At 41.2% G+C, this 26229-nt stretch overlaps 1 protein-coding gene across 3 annotated transcripts in view; it reads right to left on the reverse strand.

The window, feature by feature from the left end:
• NCAM2 (neural cell adhesion molecule 2) overlaps positions 1-26229 on the reverse strand; it is a 500008-nt gene that overhangs the window by 132490 nt on the left and 341289 nt on the right. For all 3 annotated transcript variants that reach the window (XM_075593954.1, XM_075593952.1, XM_075593953.1), the window contains 2 exons: positions 17004-17177; positions 5123-5242 (listed from right to left, as the gene is read on the reverse strand). In XM_075593954.1, the coding sequence (XP_075450069.1) occupies positions 5123-5242; positions 17004-17177 (294 nt within the window). The remainder of the gene's footprint in view (positions 1-5122; positions 5243-17003; positions 17178-26229) is intronic.

The following is a 26229-nucleotide window of genomic DNA, read 5'->3' on the forward strand; positions in this document are numbered from 1 at the left end:
GTGTGTGTGTGTGTGTGTGTGTGTGGGGGGGGGGGGGGTCTGTGTATATGTACAATTTACTTTTAATAAACTTGCAGTAAAAGCATAAGAATGTAGACAATCATGCTGATAAAAATCAAAATGACTACAAAAATGTATCTTTTTATGAAACATTAAAAAAATTAAAAATAAGCCTACATATAGCCTATAATAGTAATAATCCCCTCAGAACAGGGCATTACTGGGCAATAATGCCCTGGCTGGGTTAAAGTCCCTCGGCTTCGCCTTGGGCCTTCAACTCTTTCAGCCAGGGCATTATTGGCCAGTAATGCCCTGTTCTGAGGGGATTATTACTTAAATATGCAGTGCAACATCTTGTATTTGCAGGGAAGAAATATGCTGCAAAGAAAAAGCCACCCAATTGTACAAAATAATTCATGTTTGGTTCTATATCAGTACTTCAAAAGGATCTCTGTAAATTTGTAATTCTCTCTTCTTGGGGAATTAAGGGCCTCATGCAGAGAGCAGCGCTAACAGGGAAAGCGGCATGTATTGGCGAAATCTGCCTTTAGAAAGGCAGATAATGGCGAGTTTTTTTTCTCTGAAACTCGCCGCGCGGCTGGAGAGAACAGAAATCTCTCCAGTGTTGAAAACGGCCGTATGCAGAGAGCAGCGAACGCCATCTAGTGGCTGTTCGCGGCAAAAAAATGGCGCGATTTTCAACATTTTCCTTCGCCAGCAAGAAGCTGGCGCTCTGCGGCCGGTGGGAGAGAAAAAAAAAAAACCCGATTTTTTTCCCCACTAGTTTCAACAGCGCTCATATCGCTGGTTGAAACTCTCCATATGCAGAAAGGATTCTAAATGCAGTTTTATGCCCTTTCTGCATATGGAGAAAAAAACTCTCCATTACAGTTACTTTTTATTCCCCTCTCCAATTTCAAATAGCGCTGCTCTCTGCATGAGGCCCTAAACCCCAGTAAACCTATCCACATTTGAAAATGTAAATACAAGGCGTGTTATCGGGCTCTCCCACCCTTGAATCATAGATGAAACAGATAGGATATACATAGAACAAAACATACATTGTACCAATGGATGATTTTACATCTGTAGCTGACTTCTTTGGGCCACCATGTCCACAAAGCCTTCTCAACATACTTCTTTGGCAATAACATACAACTATAGACATTTTTACCATCTACTGTATGTGTAATGTATCATCCGTGAGAAGATCATTCTCTTAAAGCAGCAGTTCAAGCTGCCATTTTAAAAAAAAATACAATCCACACATTGATAAGTAATTAGCTAAGTTTACGATCGATCCATTCTCCTGTGATCGATTGGCGAAGATTCGGCTCGGGGTTCACTAAATGGCTGTCAGTGCAGCAGAATGGACCCAAGATGCAAAGTTCTGTGGGGAAGATCATTTGAACAGACTAGATACAATTGGTTCATTGCTAGAGAGAGGGCAGGTCTCAAAAAGAGGTGTGCCACAGCCTGTTTCAGAAGAGGAAGGGGATGTGACTTTGTAAATGGTTGCTATAGGAACAAAGAATGCTTGTTACATTATAATACATTAAAAATGTGTTTAACAATTGTTTTTTTTTAAATGCTGCAAGTATTTTCTCATAGTACAGAACTGATTTATTATTAAAAAAAATAACACATACAGTAGGATATTGCTTGAACTGCAGCTTTAAGAGGTTCTTCACAAATCACCATTATTTTAGTCTGGATCTAATTTACATTAGTATCACTTATGACAAAGACTGTGCATCCTTGTTCCATGCTCTCAAGAAATTGTTGTGTAATTGACGTATGTGAACTACATCTTTCATGAGAATAAACACACATACAGTAGTTGGGATACTATGCATTGTGTTGCTGTCACAGAATATGGGCAATAAATCTGTTAGATGTATGATCCAGTCTCTCTTTTCTGAAGGTAAAAATACCTTTGCAACTTTTTAAAAAAACCTTGGCAAGCGGTCCTTTGGTGTGGCACTAAATGCACTTCTTGAAGTCCACTACCTAGCCATGCTCTTGTAAATTTTTGGTTATTTGGCCTATGTGCTATAATGCTACTTCGTTTCAACATGCTTTGGTGAACCAGTCATCTAGATATGGTACCTACTATGAAAATTCCTTTTTTTTCTCAGATGTGCTACTAAATTAGCAGGATCTTGGTGAATACTCTTGGACTAGGTGACAAACGAAAAGGCAGTGTCTGAAACCGGTAGTAAGAACACAAGATTTAAAAATCTTAAACTTTTGATGGCATGGATGAATGCACATATTTATATGCATCATTAAGTCTATTCATGTTATAAAATCTTGCTTCTCTATCACTTTTACAACTAATCTGATCGATTCCATCTGGAAATGTTTTGCAGCTCAGATATTTTATATCCAATAATAGACTAAATGTTCCTTCATCTTCAGAACAACAGTATGAAAAGGTTTGAATAGAAACCCCAACCTTGTTGCACTATCAGAACTGTTGTCCTGTAAAAAATATTTGAATGCTGTCTCATAATACAGTATCCCTGGATTGTTTGGTACTCCTGATGGAAAAAACCTCATTGGAGGCTGCTGATGAATCTGTATTGCATAGTCTTCTGAAACCACTTGAAGTACCCACGATCTGTCCTTAACTGGGTTAATCACTTTTAGAAAAGATGGAAACCTACCTCAAAGATGACCTGTCTTCCAGGGGAGGCCCTGTCATTCTCAGAAATTTGTATTCTTGGTGCTGTGATGTCCTTGCCAGATAATTTAGAGGATGACGTACAATACCTGGCTTGAAATCTACATCCTTTGGAAGCTCTGCAGTACGTAAATAGTTGCCTATCCTGACAATTTTTGCTTCAAATTCTGGCCCCAAAACACTTATCACCTGAGAAAGCTATGGAGACCAATTGTTTGATGAAACCTCTGCCAACCATGGTTTCAGCCATAAAGTTCTTCCAGTAACTGACAGAACAGATGGCCTAATCCGATAACATCTAATTGCATCTAAAGAAGTCTCTGAGTTCCTAAACTTCTACAATGTTTTAGAACCTTCTGCCTGGATGTACCTGGGCCATACCTGATGTAATTGCTTTTTGAAGTCTTGCAAACCAAATCTCCATATTGCATGACAAACCGATAATTAGTATAATGGATCTGTAAGGCGAACCACCTATAGCAAACCACTTCACTCTTCTCCTCAATTGCCAGAGTATAAAACAGTTATTTAATTGGTATCAATTACTTCATTATTAAAATATGAAGATTACTCTGTTATTTCACCTTCAAATGAGACTGACTGATCCCATGTATCCAAAGCAAAGGTTCCATCTTTGTGCTTGCTTGTCTTTATTGGTATCTTTAATGCTTAATTTGTTGCTGACAAAAGATTCCACAATGGAAGACTTAAACCATGGGAAAACTGTAGTTGTCTGGGATTGTGCTTTATCTAGTGTAACATGCCTGATTCATACCTGATTCATACCTGGCCTTATTTTGAAGATGAGCCACTATGCAGCTTCTCATCAAAGTTTAGGACGTTGTCAAGTTTTAGTTTTGCAGTACACTTATGGTCTAGTGGACACATTTCCTGATAAGTATTCAGGTTTGCCCCCAAAGGTGATACAGGAGACAGGAGTTAAGGCTATAAAGATAGATATGTTGATCAATACAGAGCAAGGTACAGAGAAACACCTACACACAAACCTTTACACAATACATTCCTGTTTACAAACGGGACAGAGCCCCAAATACATGCTGGATAAAAAGTCTCCTCAATCAATCACATAAGCTGACTCCCAGAATGGCATTCCCTTCTGCCAATTAGTGAAGGATACATTTACCAGGCTGTCCATTTTCTACTGTGGAGAGCAAACTGTTACTCACTGCCCTTTGTAAGAAGCCCTCCCACCTCAACTCCAGAGAAGGGGAATCTGATTGGTGTCAATCTCAGCTATTGAAAATATCAGGCAGCATCGACAAGTCAGAGATGGGCTCTCTTCAAACTCCCCCCAACTAGCATGGGCTCCCTTCCCCATTCTAGTAATCCTCCACAAGGTACACACAACAATGGGGGAGGGAAGGTAAATATATAGGGACATTCGCCATAATTCTGACTTCTGGAGGAGGGGCTCTCCCATCTCCCCCACTAGGGAGGAAAATGGCCAGCCCTTTCACTTGACCCACTGGCTGAGAACTGTGGGTTCTGTTTGGTGACAAGCTTGCTTTCTTGGTCTCCCCCAAAATACAGGGTTGCAACAGCCTTTTAGGATTGGCCACAGCAGTCCAGATTATACCCCGTCAGCAACAAGCAGGATCCTAGAAGAGTGTCAGTGTCTGGGCGGGAACATGGATGAGTTTCACACAATAGTCCAACGTGGGCAGCATACAGGTGGGCTAGCAGCCCCACAAAAAAATAATAATAACTGGAAATACAAAAAAATTCACATTCTTGCTGATAGGATACAAACAACTGAGCGTGTAGGAGAGAAGAAGCACTTTTATACAGCGCAGTTTAACGTTTGCTGTCCTGTGTTCTATATCCAGCTGGTAAAGGCCTAATATCCCGAAGGAATGTACTGTCATGGAGAGACCCTAGAGCAAAGAAAGAATCCAAGGATGGCCCCTCTGGTTTTGACTAAACTTTGCTCAATGGTTTGTTGCAAAGTTTTAATCGAACTTGCGAAATTAACTTTGAGGTTTAGACTTAAGCCCATGATGTTTATGGTATTTGACAATTACTTTATGCCAGCATATAGTACATTAATGTAGGTTCATAAAGTGTAAAATTAAGTGAGAGGATGGTCAAACTTTTCAACTGATTTCTTTAAAGAACACAAATGTAACAACATTCATGATATTGCCTTTAAATATGAACAGAATATTCAACATTTAGAAAGTAATATATTGTTTCCTTTAAAATAATTTATAGTAAAACAAAATCAGCATTCAATGAAAAAAAATATTTTGAGCACAAGACATAAAGACAAGTGTGAGTAATAGCTTAACAAAAAATCATGCAAGGTTCTGCAAACTAAAATACCACGATTGATACAGGTTCTTACAGTACCTGTAAATATTTTCCAACAGAAAAATGACAAACATCTAATGGTAAGAAAACAGCATTTTTACTTACGGACTGGAAGTGTCTGGAAAATTTCAATTTTGCTATATTCTCCCTGTCCTTTTCCGTTAACAGCAGCAACTTTAACTTCATATGTTGTATTTGGTTCCAAATCGCCCAATCTGGCAATTGCTATAAGAAATAACAGAATGTTTAATAATAGCATATAAAACTGAAAACGGATTTAGAAAATAAAACTTGTAATTATAATATTAGATACTCTGTCAAATGCATAAATGACCTAGCCTTTTAAAGCAATAAAACAAGCAATTATATGTTTTTTTAGTTCACAATGAATGCTCATTGCATTAATCTTTTAATCCAGTGTGGGAGCACTAACAATGATTAAATCTTACGGAAAGGAAATAATTGCAGACAAGAGGCTACTGCCTCTTAATAAAGAACACAAATAATAGGTTAACAAAATTTCCTAGATGAAACACTTGTGCACACTTAATGCTTCAAGCACAATTTTATTCCATGGGCCATATTAATTAAGCTTTGCTGACTATTTAGTGTGTTCTAGTGCTGGGGTGCGCAAAGTGGGGGGCGCACCCCCCATGGGGGTCATGAGATTTGTCTTGGGGGGGGTGCAGCGGTTGCAGAGGCCCTGCGCTCTTCAAGGCATATAAAGTAAATGTCGGGGGATTGCGTGAGGCCTCTGTAACATCTACTTACCATGACTTCCAGCGTCAGGACTCATTTCCATGGCAATGTGGCATTAAATAACATCGCCGGGTCATGTGACATGACATCACACCTCCACGGCGTCAAATGATGCTGCGGGTCACATGACGTGACATGACACTGTGGCGTTATTTGACGCTGCATCAAGGTAGGGGGTGGCGCGAGCACCAGAGGAGGCAAGGCAGGGGGCGCAGCAGCAAGAGTTTGTATGTTCTAGTGCTTTTTAGTTCAGCACTAGTTCAGCTGTTCATACAGCGCTTTTCTCCAAATAGGACTCAAAGCCCTTCACAATTACAGTATAGTGCGTGCTACGCAGCACATATAGTAGGATTTTCACAGACACAGTCCCTGCCCAGATGATCTTACAATCAATTTTTTGGTGACTAATGAACATGGATATACAGTGACTTGCCCAAGTTCACAAGGAGCTGACTCCAGGAACTGAACAAGGTTCTCCAGCTTCAAACTTAGTGTCGTTATTGACAGTGAGTGTCGTTACTCACTGAGCCACTCCTTCTCCCCAGTAGTTGTAGGCTAGCACATAAGTGCACAAAGTTGGGGGGTAACATTTCCTGGGGGGGGGGTCACGGCTCTTACAGAGGCCCTGCACTCTTCCCACAACATTTAAATAAAATGCTGGGGGAGCGCGTGAAGCCTCTGTAGGGGCCTCATGCAGTAAGTGCCAAAAAGCCGTTTTTTTGCCATTTTCTCGCCATTATTGCCTCTCCGATTCAATAAGCGCCGATAAGCTCAAAAAATCGGCATTTTTTATAGCCAAAAAAACTTTTCGGCAGCCTGGTGCACTTATCGGCACTTTTTGAAATGCACTAAATTATAGTAGCCCTGATCAGCTTTTCGTTGCTGATCGGAACTCTAGAATTGAGATTTTTATGGCAATCCGGCCTGCCAACTAAAGTAGGCAAGTTGCTCTGGGAGAAGCATCAGCAAGGTCAGAACTTAGAAAAAATCAGGCCTTTTTCCTGCCTGGAATTGATGCCGGGGGTCTCCGGAGCTGATACCCATTAATACAAGCACCGGAGCCCTTCAGCATGCATCCGAGGCAGGAAAAATGCATTTACAGCCCACTTCATTACCTTAGCAGCTAACCGCTAAGGCAATGAAGGGGTTAACAAGCAGTGCCAGGTTTATTGTGGGTAGCAGGGGTGGGTGAAGGGGGTATTTGGCCCTTGGTACCTTTTTAGGGCTTGCGAGGGGGTTGCGGGTGGACTTAACCCCTTCATTACCTTAGCAGTTAATACCGCTACGGTCATGAAGGGGTTAAGCCATCCCGCTACCCACCCGTAAGCCCTAAACACCCACCATTGGGGCTAATACCCACTTCGCCCGCCCCCGCTGCCCACAATAAAAAAATACACACACAACAGCCCCACAATATATAAATAAATAGATAAATAAATATATATATATATTGTATTGTATTGTATGTCTTTATTTATATAGCGCAATTAATGTACATAGCGCTTCACAGTAGTAATACATGTGGTAATTAATTAAATAACAGATAATATAAATAACAGATCATGGGAATAAGTGCTTTAGACATAAAAGTAACATTAAGGAAGAGGAGTCCCTGTCCCGAGGAGCTTACAGTCTAATTGGTAGGTAGGGAGAACGTACAGAGACAGTAGGAGGGAGTTCTGGTAAGTGCGTCTGCAGGGGGCCATCTTTATGTATTATGTGTTCAGAATATCCACAGTGCTATTCATATGCTTCTTTAAGCAAGTGTGTTTTAAGGTGGGTCTTAAAGGTATATAGAGAGTGTGCTAGTCGGGTACTGAGGGGAAGGTGAGAGACAGGTGAGAGGCAGGAAGACCGGACAGCAGGAGGTTACAGTAATCAAGACGGGAGAGAATGAGGGCCTGAGTCAGAGTTTTAGCAGTCGAGCAACAGACGAAAGGGCGTATCTTTTTTATATTGCGGAGGAAAAAGCGTCAAGTTTTAGAAATGTTTTGAATGTGAGGGGCGAATGTGAGAGAGGAGTCGAGTGTGACCCCCTAGGCAGCGTGCTTGGGCTACTGGGTGAATGATGGCAGTTCCAACAGAAATGTGGAAGAAGGTAGTAGGGCCAGGTTTGGGAGGAAGTATGAGGAGCTCTGTTTTAGCCATGTTGAGTTTAAGGCGACGGAGGGCCATCCAGGATGATATAGCAGAGAACCATTCAGAAACTGGTTTGTACAGCAGGTGTAAGGTCAGGTGTTGAAAAGTATATTTGTGTGTCGACAGCATAGAGGTGATAATTAAACCCAAAATATGTTATTAGGTCACCTAAATAGATTGTGTACAGAAAAAAGAGAAGAGGTCCCATGACAGAGCCTTGGGGTACCCCCACAGAGAGATCAATAGAGGAGGAGGAGGTGTTCGCAGAAGAGATACTGAAAGTATGATGGGAGAGGTAGGATGAGATCCAGGATAGAGTTTTGTTCCGAATACCAAGAGTATAGAGAATGTGAAGGAGAAGAGGGTGGTCCACGGTGTCAAATCATGCAGAGAGGTCGAGTAATATGAGCAGAGTGTAATATATATAATACCAACAACTCCTATATCCCCCTAACATACAGTACATATATGCACAGCAATGATACTATAGGCTAGCGGCGGCCCTCGGGCATTACCCGCAGGTGTCCCGTGCAGGCCTGCAGTACCAATTCTGTGCCCCACCCCAAAACAATTTAAAAACACATAAATACTTATAAATAAATACACCCCCGCCCCTAACACATACAGTATAGTAATGGGCACAATTACTATTAACCACAAATGGTGGATGAAGGCCACCCTCATCTTCATCACCGTCCATGCCCCCTCCGATGCTGCAAAACATAAACAAGAATAAAAACTGCCAATGTAATATCCCTTAACCCCTTAGTCATTAAGGGGTTAACCCACCCTCACCCACCACTCGTGATGCCTAAATACCCTCCCCCCCTACCCACCCTGTGAGGCCTAACCACCCTCACCCACTACCCAGGCGGGAGGCCTACCCACATACCCTTGTGGCCAATACCCCCTTCCCCCACCCACAATACCCAAAATAAAAACAATACAAAGCCCCACAATAAACATAATTATATTTATTAAATACATAACCCACCCCCTGTGCCCCCCCATAAATACATCATATATTATTTTACATACAGGGTTAATACCCCAGGCCCACGGGAGTCCCCGGTGGCCCTGACAGGTGTCCATAAACTTCATCGTAGCCCAGTACAAGGTTTGAAACAGGGTCTGGAGGCCTACGGTTGGTCCCCGCCAGGTGCCGTGGGCCACAATGGGGTCTCCACAGGTAGGCTCGCGGATGTCTGGGGGGCCCCGGGTCAGACCCACAGGTGTCTGAGGGGCCTTGGGTGGTTCCCATGGGGGTCTGGGGGCCCTCGGGTGGTCCTTGTGGGTCCACGGTGCCCCCACAGCAAATGTGGGGCCACCGGTTCTTCCCCGCAGATATCCCCTGTGGACCCGGCAGCCGTTTACCCGTCAGAAGTCTGAGGAGACCTCAGGTGGTCTCCAGAGGTCCCGCAGACCTAAGGAAACAGCCCTGTATGTAAAAAAAATAAACCTATCCTATACATTAAATACATCAATCCCCCATCCCCCCCCAACACATACAGTACAATAATGTGCAAAATAACTATTATCCAGATATGGATAATAGATTATTTGCCCATTATTAAACACATTAATAGCATAATAAAATAAATAAAGTTCTGCTAACCTCATCAATATGAAGCCCCTTCGCCAGCAAATTTCCCTGTGTCCTCCGTTACCAACAAAATACATAGCCAATACATTGCAATAACATTCTGATATCAATTAACCCCTTAATCACTTTATCGGATAATAACCGCAAAGGTAATTAGGGGGTTAAGCCGCCCTGGCCCGATACCCACCCTTCACCCATTCATTTGTACAGTGGCATCATCATGCAAATATATATATATATATATATATATATATATATATATATAGTTATACGTTACCGTTCCAAGGATTGGTAAACAAGAGACAGCACTCAATGTTGACAATCAAAGTGTATTAGTGAAAGCAAAAATACATCCAGAAACCCAACGTTTCGGTCCTACAGAATGGGACCTTCCTGAGGAAGGTCCCATTCTGTAGGACCGAAACGTTGGGTTTCTGGATGTATTTTTGCTTTCACTAATACACTTTGATTTTCAACATTGAGTGCTGTCTCTTGTTTACCAATCCTTGGAACGGTAACGTATAACTACATTCTCTATATGGGACGTGCACCTGTGGCTTACCAGCACCTATTGGAGTGCCAACTGCCTTATCTGACTATATATATATATATATATATATATATATATATATATATATATATATATATAGATAGATAGATAGATAGATAGATAGATAGATAGATAGATAGATAGATAGATAGATAGATAGATAGATAGATAGATAGATACACATGATTAACCAATATACAAAGAAATGTTTAAGGGTTAAAAAAAACATGCACAAATAAAAATACCACTTCTCCATATCAATACATCACCTTTCATATGAAAATTACACTATTATATAGCCACAGTAAAACAAAATCCTATTTCCTAATAAAATAATTTTCATCGTCCAATTAATATCATCAAATGCCAATCAAAACATTGAATTGACATTGTATACATGATGCATAAAATCTGTGCACCATGTACACTCTGCCAATCAATGTTAACAATAAAATATAATATAATATAATAAATCCAAACAAGAATACTATTTAAACCAAGCAAGGCAACAGAAATAAATTACCATTAATTAATCAAATCCCAAAACAATTAAAATACCATCCAAATCAATTACATAATTTACTATTTTAATCGTTAAACAAAACCATTCTCCAAAAAAGTTACCATCTGACAAAATATAAGTACCAAAAAAATCCACTATAAAAAAGCAAGCCTCACCCTGACCTAAAGTACTGCAAACAACACCAAAAATTACATCTATCTAATTAAAAATTACATTACACACATTTAAGCATAGCAGCATAGCAAAATACATTTTAAATAGTGCAAAATACAGTAAGCATTTCCAATCAAATAATTTCTTACAATTAGCTGCCCCATTCACCAACTCCCGTCGAACAGCAAGCTCTCAAACCAATCCACGCATAGCAACAGGAACCCATAAAATAAAAAACCATAAAAAAATAAACCAAGACTTTTTTTTGTAATCCAAAGCGTCAACGGGATCTTGATCTGTGTTCTTCCGTCTTCTTTCTTGTTCTTCTGGGGTCTTCTGGGGATCTTCTTACCTTCGGCTGCCAAGCCCTTGTCCTCTTCTTCCTTCAAGAGGTCCATCCTCCTCAGCGTCTGCCTTCAAAATGAGACGTCATAGGTTTTTATAGGCCTATGACGTCACATTTTGTCATATGGTTCCCACGGGCCTGATTTGACCGTGAAAACCATGTGATTTGGCCGAAAATTAAAAAAAATTGATGATGTCATTTAAAGGCAATGACGCTAGCCAATCAGAATGGCTGTGCTTCATTTGCATTTAAGATGACGTCCTGAAAAGAAAGATGGCTGTCCTCACATGGTACAGTAGCCAATCAGAGCGTGGGAACTACATCCCTACTCTGATTGGCTCTAGTGACCATGTGACAGAAGCTTTGGGGAGAATGGATATGACGTCATCCAAAGCCTGTCACATGGTACTAGAGCCAATTTTATGCATTGTAAATTCAATGTTTTGATTGGCATTTGATGATATTGATTGGAAGATGAGAATTATTTTATTAGGAAATAGGATTTTGTTTTACTGTGGCTATATAATAGTTTAATTTTCATATGAAAGGTGATGTATTGATATGGAGAAGTGGTATTTTTATTTGTGCATGTTTTTGTTAACCCTTAAACATTTCTTTGTATATTGGTTAATCATGTGTATATAGGGACCACCGAGGGCCCCCAGAGCCCCGTGGGGACCACCCGAGGCCCGTCAGACACCTGTGGGTCTGACCCGGGCCCCCCCAAACACCTGCGAGCCTACCCGTGGAGACCCCATTGTGGCCCACGGTGACCCGCGGAGACCACCTGGTGGACCACGGCGCCTTGCGGGGACCACCCGAGGGCCTCCAAACCCTGTTTCAAACCTTGTGCTTGGCTACTGTGAGGCTTACGGACACCCGTCAGGGCCACCGGGGACTCCCGTGGGCCTGGGGTATTAACCCTGTATGTAAAATAATAAATCATGTATTTATGGGGGGGGCACAGGGGGTGGGTTATGTATTTAATAAATATAATGATGTTTATTGTGGGGCTTTGTATTGTTTTTCTTGTGGGTACTGGGGGTGGGGAAAGGGGGTATTGGCCCCAAGGGCATGTGGGTAGGCCTCCTGCCAGGGTAGTGGGTGAGGGTGGATAGGGCTCACGGGGTGGGTAGTGGGAGAGGGTGTATAGGCCTCACGAGTGGTGGGTGAGGTTGGGTTAACCCCTTAATGACTATAGCGGTTAATGACCGCTAAGGTGATTAAGGGGTTAGGGGACATTACATTGGCTTTTGTTATTCTTGTTTATGTTTTGCAGCATCGGAGGAGGGCATGGACGGTGATGAAGATGAGGATGGCCTTCATCGTGCCAGCCGGACATGGGTGAGTGCCATATGTATTTATTGTATTTATTGTGCTTTATGTATTTTAAATGGGCAAATTCACTATTATCCATATGTAGATAATTACTATACACTTTACTATATGTGTTGGGGGGGGTGTATTTACTGAAAAGTATCTATGTGTTGTTTAATTCTTTTTGGGGGGGCACAGAATTGGTACTGCAGGCCCACGGGGAACACCCAAGGGCCACCGCCGGCCTATAGTATCATTGCTGTTCATCCCAAAAATGTAATATATGTAATGGGGGTATAGGGGTTGTTGGGGGCACAGGGGGTGTATGTTGTTTATTGCAATGTTTATTGGGGCAATTGTCCCCAATAAACATGCTATTATGCCTTAACCCCTTCATTGCCGTAGCGTCTCTCCGCTATGGTAATGAAGCAGCATTAATGTATTTTAATAATATTGTGCGGGAGCAGGGGGGCTCCTGAGCTGAACCTCATTGATTTCTGGCTCAGGGACCCCCTGCTTCTCGAGTTAAAGGCCCCAGTATGGGGCATCTGTGCCAGTGTCGCCGCCATCTTTATAGCGGGCACGTCGCGTATGGGATGCTATGGCGGCGACACTGGCACCCGATGCCTCATACCGGGGCCTGTAACTCAGGAAGCAGGGGGTCCCTGAGCCAGAAATCATTGCAGTTCAGCTCAGGAGACCACCTGCTCCTGTACACTATTATTAAAAATACATTAATGCTGCTTCATTACTATAGCAGATAGCCGCAAAGGTAAGGAATTATTCTTTATTGATATGTGTGTTTTACTCATAGTGTAGATGTGCAGAGGGTCTCCGGAGCTGAACCGCTTTGGTTTTAGGTCCGGACCCCCTGCTTCCCGAGATACAGACCCCTTTGTGGGGTGCCGGTATCCCTCTGCTTTGTTTACATTCTGCAGTCACGTGATCGGGACATTTAAATGCAGAGGGATACCGGCACCTCATAAAGGGGCCTGTATCTCGGGAAGCAGGGGGTCCCCGGACCTGAAACCAATGCGGTTCAGCTCCGGAGACCCCCTGCACATGTACACTATGTATAAAAATTGATTGCAAATATTTTTTATTTTGCCGATGTTTGCGCAATGAGAGCGGCGGATCTCTCTCTGCTGCAGACACATCTCGGCAGGGGATGGCTTATCGCCAGGTTATCGGCAGACAGACTGTCTCGTCACCGGCTACTCGGCGTGTTGCTTTTGCAGTGATTCTCCAGGGATTCGGCCCTTCCTGCATACTGCGAGGCAACACGCCAAAATCATGCCGATAATGAACCCCTGCCGAGAGTGCTTTTTTGGTGCTTACTGCATCGAGCCCTAGGTCTCTTACCTTCTCTCCCGTGGCTTCTCGCGATGCATCACCATGACAACACGGAGTCAAATGACACCGTGGGGTCAAATGGCAACGCAATGTCATATTACATTGTTACATCAAATTACACCAATGCTGGAGAAAAGTAAGGGGGAGGGGGGCGCAAGCAGCAGGTGAGAGCAGACAGGGGGGCAAAAAGAAAAAAATTGCACACCCCTGGGCTAGCATATGCTGAACTGCTAAACAGTTTATTGAATTAGGCCCCTTGGAGACTGCCACTATATTTCCCTAGGAGCAATTCTTCAAAGTAAGAAAATATGACACTTATATTTTGTGCAAATCTTTTGTCCAAGGTCATAGAGGTTATGTTGAGAATATAAATAGAGCACACACGCCATGTTTTGCTTATTGTCTGGCGGTTAATTCAAATTTGGATGGAAATAAAAACAGAAACAAAATTGTGACTGCATTAAGGATAGTTTTACACACCTCAACTTTAGTTTTTTATATAATCCTACTGTAGCGTGCTAGTTCTCCTGTTTTTTGAAAGCCAGCTTTTATCAGATGAGTATAACCAGCAAAAGAAACAAGGTTTAAACTAATTTTAAACTATTCAAATTGCATAAATAAGTTACGCAAAATGACTCTAGAAATATGAAATCATATATCTATTTCTAAAAAGAGTTCTGTATAATATTACGCCAGAGTTATGTTTTATTTTTTAAACCTGTGGTGTATTTGATAAGAGAAAAAATCCAATTTTAAGTGCACAACTTTTGTGTATATAATCCATGCATTATTAGGATAAGGGTAACTAGAAATGCATAAATATAGGGTCCACAATCTGCACAAAGGCTTCCTCTTATTAAAACATTGGTTCTCTTCATGGCCTAGATTTACTAAACTCTTATAGCAGGTATTGCAGCACAATGCTGCATTATTTCTCACCTTTAACCATTGTGATGCTTAGTGACTAATGAAAGATATGATTAACTGTAGGTCCTAATTTCCCATTTGCATCCTATTTTACATAATAGAAGTACAAACATAACACCAATCTTTTTTACAGAAGTGAAGCACGATAAGCACAACGTTATTTCCTTTGGTGAAAGTGGTTAACTAACGGATGGTTTACAGTAAGTTGTCATTAGTCTAATGTGCTAATGGCCTAGAGAATATGACCTTAAATATTCTTTATCTTCTATTACTTCATTGTATCAGAGATTAATGTAATTTTAGAAGATATAGATTTATAAACACCAGAATACAGATATAATCATTGTATAGAAGTATGTTTTGTAAGCAGTGAAAATGTTTAAAATCAAATACATATATTTTATTTAGTGGCTTAAGCAACAGTCTAAGAATTAGCAGGAGCAGATGGTTTGAGAGCTATTTACAAAAGCCTTTAGGGCCAGAATTGGTCCACGGACCACAACTTGAAGAGCCCTGAAATGAAACCAATCTAGGGACAGCATAGATATGGAATGATTGATGTAGTCAAGTAAAATGTAATTGATACTCATACACAGGAATGCATACATTTGTACTTTTCTTTGGGGGTAGGCTTTAAGGTCTCCTACAGTAGCTGCAAAAGTGGGATCAAAAGTAACTGCAAAAACATTGAACCACATTTACTGTATAAAATCTCCAATAGAATGCAATTCAGTTTTTTCTTTTCTTTTAAAAAAAGACGATGTTTTGCAAATAGGGAACGTTGATACATAACTAATATCTGTTATTTCCCTTTATATTTGAGATGTTTGCCTTTCCTGATAACTAAACGTTTGACAAATATATCCAGCTGTGAAGACAAAACAAAAATATGTAATAAATAAGATGTACTTTGTAAAAGAAAGATACAGTAGATAACAGTGTAGTGATGTTTAACTATTCTAGTGCAAAGTAGCAATCTGTGTCTATAGAATTTATTTAATAGTATATGGTAGTTTACCATATGTACACAAAAAAATTGTGGACTATTGTAAAATAAAAAGATTAAGACACTTTATGCACACTGCAAATCTGGGGCAAAATTACTGCACCAGATGGATCACGGGAAAACAAATCCACTAGTTTAAATAGGAATAATTTTCCTTGCTAAATTTGGGAAGGTTTTTTTTTATCTCACTTTTGCAGCCAGAAGACATTGATACTGTAGTATGCCCCCCATTACAAATACCCATGAAGCAGGAGAATTCAAAGAAACATTTAACTGCCCGAATAGATTATTAAATAATGATGTACAGTATGTCATTCATGACATCATTAAATCCTAGGAAATGTTGGTGTTCTTCACAGATACAGTACAGTATGTTGCAAAACATCACGTTAAAGTGGCCAATATCACTGGTCATGTCTGTACTTGTGGTTATAGTCAATTAGACATTAACATCCAAAATGTTTGGCATAGAATATTCTCAAAAGTGAAGATGTTTGCAATAAACATTTACTAATCACTTTATTTTACAAAAAGTTAGGATGTTCTCATGAGGAGTATTATACATGTAGAAATGTTTATTGTGTATTTATTCATGAGTATACAGTATTTCATTCTACAGAGTCCTTTTACAATTAAAGGTCAGTTGGGTATAGTTAGGTATAGTTTTATACAATAAATTATCACTGCGTATGATTACCAAATCCCATTAAAGATACTTTTAAAAACAAATATTGAATATTATTTCACTCTATTCTTCCAAAGCCTAACATATTCTCATAACAGAATGCAAAGTAAGGCTTTCTAGCTCAAATGTTTAAAAAATACATTATTCCAAAGACAAATATTTTCTGCTCCATAAACATGATTTTTTACAAAAAGAAAACAAAGATAGTAAAGTATTTAAGTAAACTGGATTTTCTGCTTTGTGGAGCATCTTTGAAATGTTTTACATGGTTCATGAAGTAGAAGCATATTTATGTAAATATCTACACCTAAACAGTTCTGCAAAGCTACTGTACACTTATGTTCTTGTACTTATGAGTTCTTTAGTTATTAGGGCATGGTCCTTGTTTGCATATATTGTACAAGCCTTCAACTTTATACTTAGAACAAAGTAAATTAAAGAGTTAGAATTTCAAGATCTTAAATGCAATCATACTACAAAAAAATAGAAAGATCTATAATGTAGAAATCTATATGGTAAAATGTGGCAATTTACATAAATCAAAGGAAAATATATATTTAGAAATCTTAAACTATTTTCTAAGGCATTCTTATTTTTATCATCTGCTCCAAATATTTTTACTCACTTTGAATTCCATTGGAGCGGACTACTTTCCAAGTTTCTGAAGATCCTTCTTTGAAATCCATTTGATAATGATGAATCGGCACACCTCCGTGTGAGTCTGGTTTTTTGAAATAGACTTTTGCATATGTCTGTGACAGCTCTATAACTCGCAAGTCATAGGGACTTGAAGGCACATCTGTAAAGCAAATTCACATGAATTAAAACCAGTAAGCAACACTTCATTAGATGTAACATTATGAACATGTTCACTTCTGCCTCCTTGTTTCTATAGGATTCAATTTCTTTCATTAAGCTGATGCAATAAGTTTGAACTGGATTTTCTCAAACTTTGCAGTCAGTTGAGTTTAGTAACCTACACTCGAAGGTCTGATGATTACAGATGGGGTTAAGGTATCCATTTACTAAAGAATTTTGGCTGCAAAACTCCAATTACTTTTTAAAAAAGATTCCTTTTCAATTTGGTTCTGTTTTATTACACAACTTTTGCCTTAGTTTTGCATCCAAGAGACTTTTCTAAATAAACCTAAATCTTTCTAAATACTGTAGAATTCCATTGTATCCTATGGGACATTATTGTAGGATAAATTGGGTGCAATTTTTTGCTACCATTTTGCAGCTTGGAGACTTTCATATATGACCCTGATATGGTGCTAGCTATGATGATGAGACTAAACCTTACAATTCTACAAAGTAAAAATCTGAGAGGGAAGAGGGAGCACAAAGAGGGGAAGGGAGAGAGAAGAAGGCTCTTGGTACAGTCTGTGGAGTGGTGCCAGGGTGAAGAGGGTATATGAACAAACACACACTTGCCTAGACAAGTGTAAAGTGACCCCTATAATACCAGCACTCACTAGAGTAATGTAGTATGTATGACATTTAAAACGTAACCTTTACAGGCATACCCCGCATTAACGTATGCAATGGGACCGGAGCATGTATGTAAAGTGAAAATGTACTTAAAGTGAAGCACTACCCTTTCCCCACTTATCGATGCATGTACTATACTGCAATCGTCATATACGTGCATAACCGATGTAAATAACGCATGTGTAACAGGCTCTATAGTCTCCCCGCTTGCTCACAGCTTCGGTACAGGTAGGGAGACAGTATTGCTGTTCAGGACGTGCTGACAGGCGCATGCGTGAGCTGCCGTTTGCCTATTGAGCGAGATGTACTTACTCGCGAGTGTACTTAAAGTGAGTGTCCTTAAACCGGGGTATGCCTGTATTGGTTTATTCTAATTGATAAAAGATGGTTGAACACAAAACACAGACGAACAACACATATATTGGCCTGTAGATATCTGACACTTTTACCAAAATTAGGTGATAATGGGGAAGGCGGATCATATATATGGGTGTATATGTATTATTTAGTGTGGTGTATAATAGTTGTGAGACCACATAACATACTGTCGCGGCCGAGTTTATTCTAACATTTGCCCGGTCTCGGCCTCGACAGATACCGGGCGCGCGCCGAGGTGTCCCGTGCGTGCGCCGGAGCCTCGGAGGATCGGTCCTCCGATCAAGGCACCCCCCTCCCCTCTCCGGGTCCACCGGGTCCCCCAGAGCCCCCCACCGCCATCCCCCACATCCCTTTGGGGAGCCCTGGGCACGCACGCCGTGCGCGCACGCTCCCGATGAAGCATGACCGCGCATCGGTGACGCGTGGCACGCCGAGGGAATTCAATAACAAAGCCGGGAAACCTCGCGGCTTGCGGCTCTAGCCGCATGAGAATAAAGTGTGTCGCCACTGTATGCACCTTGCTATGTAACCACATTATGTACAAGATATCATGCTAAGATATATGTTGGGCGATGTATCAAACCCAAACTGATTGATAGCAATAAATCTCAGTGCAGATACACTAATATATAAAGTGTTATTGGTACAGCATATGACAAGAAAATGACTCCAATCTTGCCAAATTGATTGTATTCTTGGTGCACTCAAGAAAAAACTGATGTATGGGTCATAACTCAGGCCAATAAAATAGTCCCTGTTAGAGGGGTGATAGCAACGCAATAAAAATAACTGAATTGATATCAGGGTAGGCTACAATGTAGCTGGGTGTACTGAATTGGTGATTGATAGGCTCAGACTTATATGCAAAATACACTTGACTTAGTTCATAATAAGTAAAAACAATGTCATAATGGTCCAATGTATTATACTGTAGAGATATATGTGGAGCCTAACTAGCCGTGACAAATAATATAATCAAACACCAATATCATATTAGAGCATTATATGGTCTTCACAATAATAGTGAGACCAAGTACTTTAGTTGACCATACCGTCTTCACCTATATTATTTGTTAAAGACTGTAGCTCCATTAATCTGGGATTATTTCAACTGCTATAGAGGTCAGTTAGATGTGATAGTAAAACATCCTGAAATAAATACTGATCCTAAATTAATTTACATGCGTTGAGGGGAGGAAAGGAACGAGGATGGGAGAGGTATGAGTCCCATCCAAGTATGGCTGACAACACTCGCTTGTTAGTGTGCTATACCCTTACTCAGTGGCATGTGTACATGAACACCTCAAAGTTTAGTTAGCTGAGTAGGTGAATGGTATACAGTGTTGTTAGCCAGACAGGTAGCTATGGACATATATCATATAATGTCCTAGCTAAAAAATGCATTAATAGAGCTATACATGGCATTTCTATACCCCTACTCAGCGTGGTGTATTCATGATCACTGCCTCTCTGTGCGGCCTGCGATGACTCCGGCCGGGCGCCAGTTAATTAAATAAATGAAAAAAAACTTTTAAAAAATGGCGGCGATTCCCCGCGGTCCTGGCGCGCATGCGCAGGGCCCGCTCCCCCTGCTCCCCCCGCTCCCAACGTGGGATGGAGGGGGAAGTAACAGCCAGCTCCTCCTGCGGACCCGCTCCCCCCCGCAACCCCTGCTCCCAACTTGGGACGGAGGGGGAAGTAACAGCCAGCTCCTCTGCGGCCGCTCCCCCCCTGCTCCCAACGTGGGACGGAGGGGGAAGTATTAGCCATCTCCTCCTGTGGGCCCGCTCTCCCCCCTGGTCCCAACGTGGGACGGAGGGGGAAGTATAGCCAGCTCCTCCTGCGGCCTTCCCACAGCTTCCCGCATCCCCCCCGAGCTCACCTCCTGTGCCCCCCCCCATGAGCTCACCTCCCACCCCCCCCCCCATGAGCTCACCCCCCGCGCCCCCAAACCCACCTCCCATCCCGGGCAGCTGCCGCAGGGATATCGGGGGCAGGAAGGGAAAGCGTCCGGCAGCAAGCTGCACCCACCCGGTCAAGGTAAGTCACTGTCACCCATCCAGTCACTGTCACGCACTCACTGTCAAGCACCCAGTCACTGTCAAGCACCCAGTCACTGTCACCCGCCCACCCAGTCACCCAGTCACTGTCACCCTGTAACCCTGTCACTCTCTCCCACACAGTCACTGTCACCCACCCAGTCACTGTAACCCAGTCACTCTCTCCCACCCAGTCACTCTCTCCCACCAATTCACACTCTCCCACCCAGTCACTCTCTCCCACCCAGTCACTGTCACCCAGTCACTGTCACCCAGTCACTGTCTCCCAGTCACTGTCTCCCACCCAGTCACAGTCACCCACCCAGTCACTCTCTCCCACCCAGTCACTGTCACCCACTCACTGTCACCCACTCACTGTAAAGCACCCAGTCACTGTCACCCAGTCACTGTCACCCTGTCACCCAGTCACTCTCTCCCACCCAGTCACTCTCTCCCACCAAGTCACACTCTCCCACCCAGTCACTCTCTCCCACCCAGTCACTCTCTCCCACCCAGTCACTGTCTCCCAGTCACTGTCACCCAGTCACTGTAACCCAGTAACTGTCACCCATCCACCCAGTCACAGTCACCCACCCAGTCACTCTCTCCCACCCAGTCACTGTCACCCAGTCACTGTCACCCAGTCACTGTCGAAGTCACTGTCTCCCACCCACCACTCACCCAGTCAGTGTCTAGTCACTCACCCACCCAGTCACTGTCTCCCACCCAGTCACTGTCGGTCACTGTCTAAGTCACTGTCTCCCACCCACCCACCCAGTCACTGTCTCCCACCCACCCACAGCCATTCACCCACCCACCATCATTCACCCAACTGTCATTCACCCACCCAGTCACTGTCATTCACCCACCCACCCACTCATCCACTCACCCACCCAGACAGGCAGTCACATGTCTTTTGTTGAAATATAAAAAATAAACATGTTGCATTGTAATGTTTTTTTCTGTATCACAATAAGAAAACAGTTAAGTAAAAGTTGCGCGCTAAAATATATTTTTTCGTGGTAGGTACGCTACGGTAGGTTCGGGGAGGGGTGCGCTATGGGTTCGGGGGGGGCCTGCTCCTTTAATTTGTCCCCGGGCCCATGATTTCTGTTGGCGGCCCTGTGGGTGATGTGAGGTGCAGGGGGGGAGAGGGTAATGGATGATGTGAGGTGCAGGGGGGAGAGGGTGATGTGAGGTGCAGGGGGGGAGAGGGTAATGGGTGATGTGAGGTGCAGGGGGGAGGGTGATGGGTGATGGGAGGTGCAGGGGGGTGATTGGAGGTGCAGGGGGGGGTCAGTGCAGGTGCAAGGGGGGGTGATTTGAGGTGCATGGGGGGTGATTTGAGGTGCAAGGGGGGTGATTTGAGGTGCATGGGGGTGATTTGAGGTGCATGGGGGGTGATTTAAGGTGCAAGGGGGAGAGTGATGTGAGGTGCAAGGGGGGAGAGGGATGTGAGTTGTAAGGGAGAAGAGGGATGTGAGGTGCAGGGGGGGGTGGGATGTGTGTGGTATGCAGGGGGGTATTGTGTGTTTGATGTGGAGGGGGAGTATTATGTGTGTGGGTGAGGGGGAGAGATGGGGGTATGAGAGATAGATGGGGAGTATCGCAAAGGTTGATAGTGAGGAGTTCTGGGGAGATATGAGGATGATGGTGATGATGATGAGGTGCTGGAGGAGAGATGATGATGGTGATGATGATTTTACACGTGCGGCCCAATTTTTTTTTCCTTGGAGCAGTTAGGCCCTTCTCACTTTACGAGTTGTGCAGGCCTGCTCTACAGTAAAATACATTGGACCATTATGACACTGTTTTAACTTATTAAAAACTAAGTCAAGTGTATTTTCCGTATAAGTCTGAGCCTATCAATCACCAATTCAGTACACCCAGCTACATTGTAGCCTACCCTGATATCAATTCAGGTATTTTTATTGCGTTGCTATCACCCCTCTAACAGGGACTATTTTATTGGCCTGAGTTATGACCCATACGTCAGTTTTTTCTTGAGTGCACCAAGAATATAATCAATTTGGCAAGATTGGAGTCATTTTCTTGTCATATGCTGTACCAATAACACTTTATATATTAGTGTATCTGCACTGAGATTTATTGCTATCAATCAGTTTGGGTTTGTTACATCGCCCAATATATATCTTAGCATGATATCTTGTACATAATGTGGTTATATAGCAAGGTGCATATGTTGTGTGGTCTCACAATTATTACACACCAAATTGAATAATACATATACACCCATATATCTGATCCGCCTCCCCATTATCACCTAATTTTGGTAAAAGTGTCAGATATCTACAGGCCAATAGTCTCTTTGATTCACCAACAACCAAGGTTTGCTTTGGTGGTGTATTGTTTAATATTTATTTTATTGGTTATTTTGACAAGTTGTTATAAGTGTTGTTCATCTGTGTTTTGTGTTCAACCATCTTTTATCAATTAGAATAAACCAATAAAGGTTATTTTTTAAATTCCATACATACTACATTACCTCAGTGAGTGTTGGTATTATAGAGGTCTCTTTACACTTGTCTAGGCAAGTGTGTGTTTCTTAATTCTACAAAGTAAAATAAGCTCGATTTGGATCAATAACTGATGAGTCAATGGGGGTCACTGACAAAGTCTATTGACTTTATCAAGGAAAAACATACCCATTCATATCAATGGAATTTTTTCTTTAATAAATATAAAAACTATATTTTATATAGAGTTTTTCTCCCAATTGGACTCAAAACGCTTCACAATATAAAAACAACAATATATGATATGCAGTGCTACAATAAAATGTTAGAGGCACAGTTCCTGCCCTAACAAGATTACAGTCGGTTTGATGTCGGAGGAACATGGAGATAAAGTGACTTGTCCTACTGTAGGTCCCATGAAGTGGACACTTATTAGAATGAGTGCCAATGTTTTCCGAGTTCGTGCATTAACTCAGAGACACTCCTTCAGTTCATGTGCAGTTCTGTCCCAGTTTGCTCCTAATAACAACCCAAGAGTCACTCAATGTTATAATTCAAAAATATATTTCATCATTTTCCACATCACCAAGGCAAAAATATATATTTTTTATCATGTAGCTTAAGGGACTATTAATTCTTATGTGTGATAGTAAAATATTTTTTGTATAGCAAATATAATGAATTGCACAACGTCTTTTCTATTAGTCTCACTCACTTCTTGCGTGTGGCTGATTCAAGGCAAGGGCATGCTTCTCCCGCTAACGCATAATGTATTATCTGCAGCAAAATGCCAGTGAGTACACTAATATCTGCACATTGCACTAAATCTTATTTATATATAACTAGTTATTGTCATTGGTACTGACTGCTTTTTATCTAATACAAAATATAGCAAATAAATTAATTTCAGCATAATCACTAATGTGGATTACTGTATGCAGTCAGAGAAAACTTTTTGGAGGTTCATTTTCTACTTTAATGACTAATGTACCTACCTTACATGTACTCCTTTTCTACTGTATGATTTAAGTTCTTTAGGCTGATAACAAAGTTATACCAGCTGATTCCACAAAGGTCACATACAATGTCCAGTAGTTTTTCAATACACCGCAACATTTAATCATGTACATTAAAAGAAAAAGAACTACAGATTTTAGAAGGTAAATTAACCTCTAGTGTGGATTTTACTGGCCTCTTAGCATTCTCAGCACTAAAGGAAGCAGAAACTATGTAACGTAGCTTACATTGACAAGCTGAATAAACCTTCAATACAAATGTCAGATTTAATTATTATTTCACTTGCAGTTGATGAATCATAATACTGAAAGTTAAGTGGGATAAATATGGCATAAAGCTGCAGGTGAATATATTCACATAAACTGATACTGCCTTACATATTACATGCTAAATTGTTTTATGAATTGTTTCTTGCAGTAAGGTATCATCACTGCTGAGAATAAATTTGAAATTTAATTTATATGGGCTATTAGCCACATAAAACATGTTAGTTATGACGGTACCTTTTAATATAATTAGCGTTACATTTTTAATTATTGTACATGTTCAAATTGCTGAAGACTTGCTTAAAAAATGCCAAACAAAATATCTCCTGATGTACTGTACTTCTCCCATTCTGTCAAGTAAATCTGCTTAGTAAAGATATACAGTACATAACAATTGTTCATTTGTTAAAATGATACAATTGTGGTTTGTAGCACGTTCTAATCCAAATTGATAATTGTTTATTCGTAGACTGCCAAGTAGGTAAGGTCAGAGGCAGTGTGTGCTCTGGGGCAAACTTGGCTCCCACTCAACGCGTTTTGCCACATGGGGGATTCGGCTTCATCAGGCGAAATGCGTTGAGTGGGAGTTCCTTACTGTGTTGGAGCCGACAGGAGACAAGCCGCAAGCTGCTCAGACACCGCCAGGGCTGAACCGGCAATGATGTCAGATGCTGAGATTCGCAAGGATGCAGCTGAGCTGAGACAACTGAGTACTGCATACTGAGAGCTGGGAAAAGCCTCAGAGGTATCAGAAATCTGCGGGGGGCAGGACGGTGAGCTGGTGGTGTGTGACTTCTCTGTTACACCATTGTGGTGCTATGAGCATATTTTAATCCATTGTATTGTAAGTTCACAATTTATATTTTAATGATAAACAAAACCTTATTTAGTTGATCTGTGCTATGTAGTTCTTTCTCTCTATTCTACATTGGGGTTGTTTCCTCTGAGTACTGTGGACTCTGTGAACCAGACATGTTTTTGGAGAAGTTTACCACAGAATAAACACTGCCTCTGACCATACCTACTTGGGAGAGATCGCTACCCTTTACACACTGCCTTTGATTGTCTTACAGTTTGTAAGTAGGCCTTCTATAAGAGCCAAGATTTTGACTGATATCACCAATTGATTTATCACCTCTACACTTAGATTTTCTATGTGTTCTTTGTTCCCCACACTGGATTTTGAAAATCTAATTATACACTGCCTCTGACCATACCTACTTGGGAGAGATCGCTACCCTTTACACAGTTTGTAAGTAGGCCTTCAATAAGAGCCAAGATTTTGACTGATATCACCAATTGATTTATCACCTCTACACTTAGATTTTCTATGTGTTCTTTGTTCCCCACACTGGATTTTGAGAATCTAATTATACGACTTGGGGACAAGTGAATATGAATCCCACCAGAGGGTTTTGAGCAAGGGGTTCAAATTTATTTATATCGTGTATTTCACATTTTATAATTTTTCATTCACATATTTTTGATATACACATGAAGTAAATCACTTCATTTTATTAATAGTATTAATCACCTGTTAAGTTGTTTTTGCGCCTAATATCACTTTATACTTGTATTCGTAGACTGCATCTCAATTTTTAATAGAGATGTCCAAATTTCAACATTTGGTTAATTAACATTTTCAGGACATGTTTATGATCATTGTACTTTTTTGAAAAGTTTTTGCAAAAGCTTAAACTTCTGTCAAGTTCTCAACTTCTCTTTATGTTCCAAAGAGAGATTTGTAATGCCTAGTGAGTAGTGAAATTCCAACACTCATCAATTTTGCAAGTGTGAAAAATTCACACATCTCGAAAGGTTGACCCACTATAGTAAAGATATAAAGTATATAGTTACGATATATAACGTTTCAGCTTGCATTTTTTCAATCCCAAAGTAGCATTATTTACATTTTTTACTAGATGAGATTACAGTTACATAGTTGCTGAGGATGAAAAAAGATATACAGTTAGGTCCGGAAATAATTGGACACTGACACAATTTTCATAATTTGGGCTCTGTACGCCACCACAATGGATTTTACATTAAACAACCGAGATGCAATAGAAGTGCAGACTTTTAGCTTCAATTCAAGGGGATGAACAAATATATCGTATGAAACGTTTAGGAATTGCAACCATTTTCATACACAGTCCCCTTATTTCAGGGGCTCAAATGTAATT

Source organism: Ascaphus truei, chromosome 3 (assembly GCF_040206685.1).
Source record: "Ascaphus truei isolate aAscTru1 chromosome 3, aAscTru1.hap1, whole genome shotgun sequence".
In the NCBI taxonomy this organism is placed as follows: Eukaryota; Metazoa; Chordata; class Amphibia; order Anura; family Ascaphidae; genus Ascaphus; species Ascaphus truei.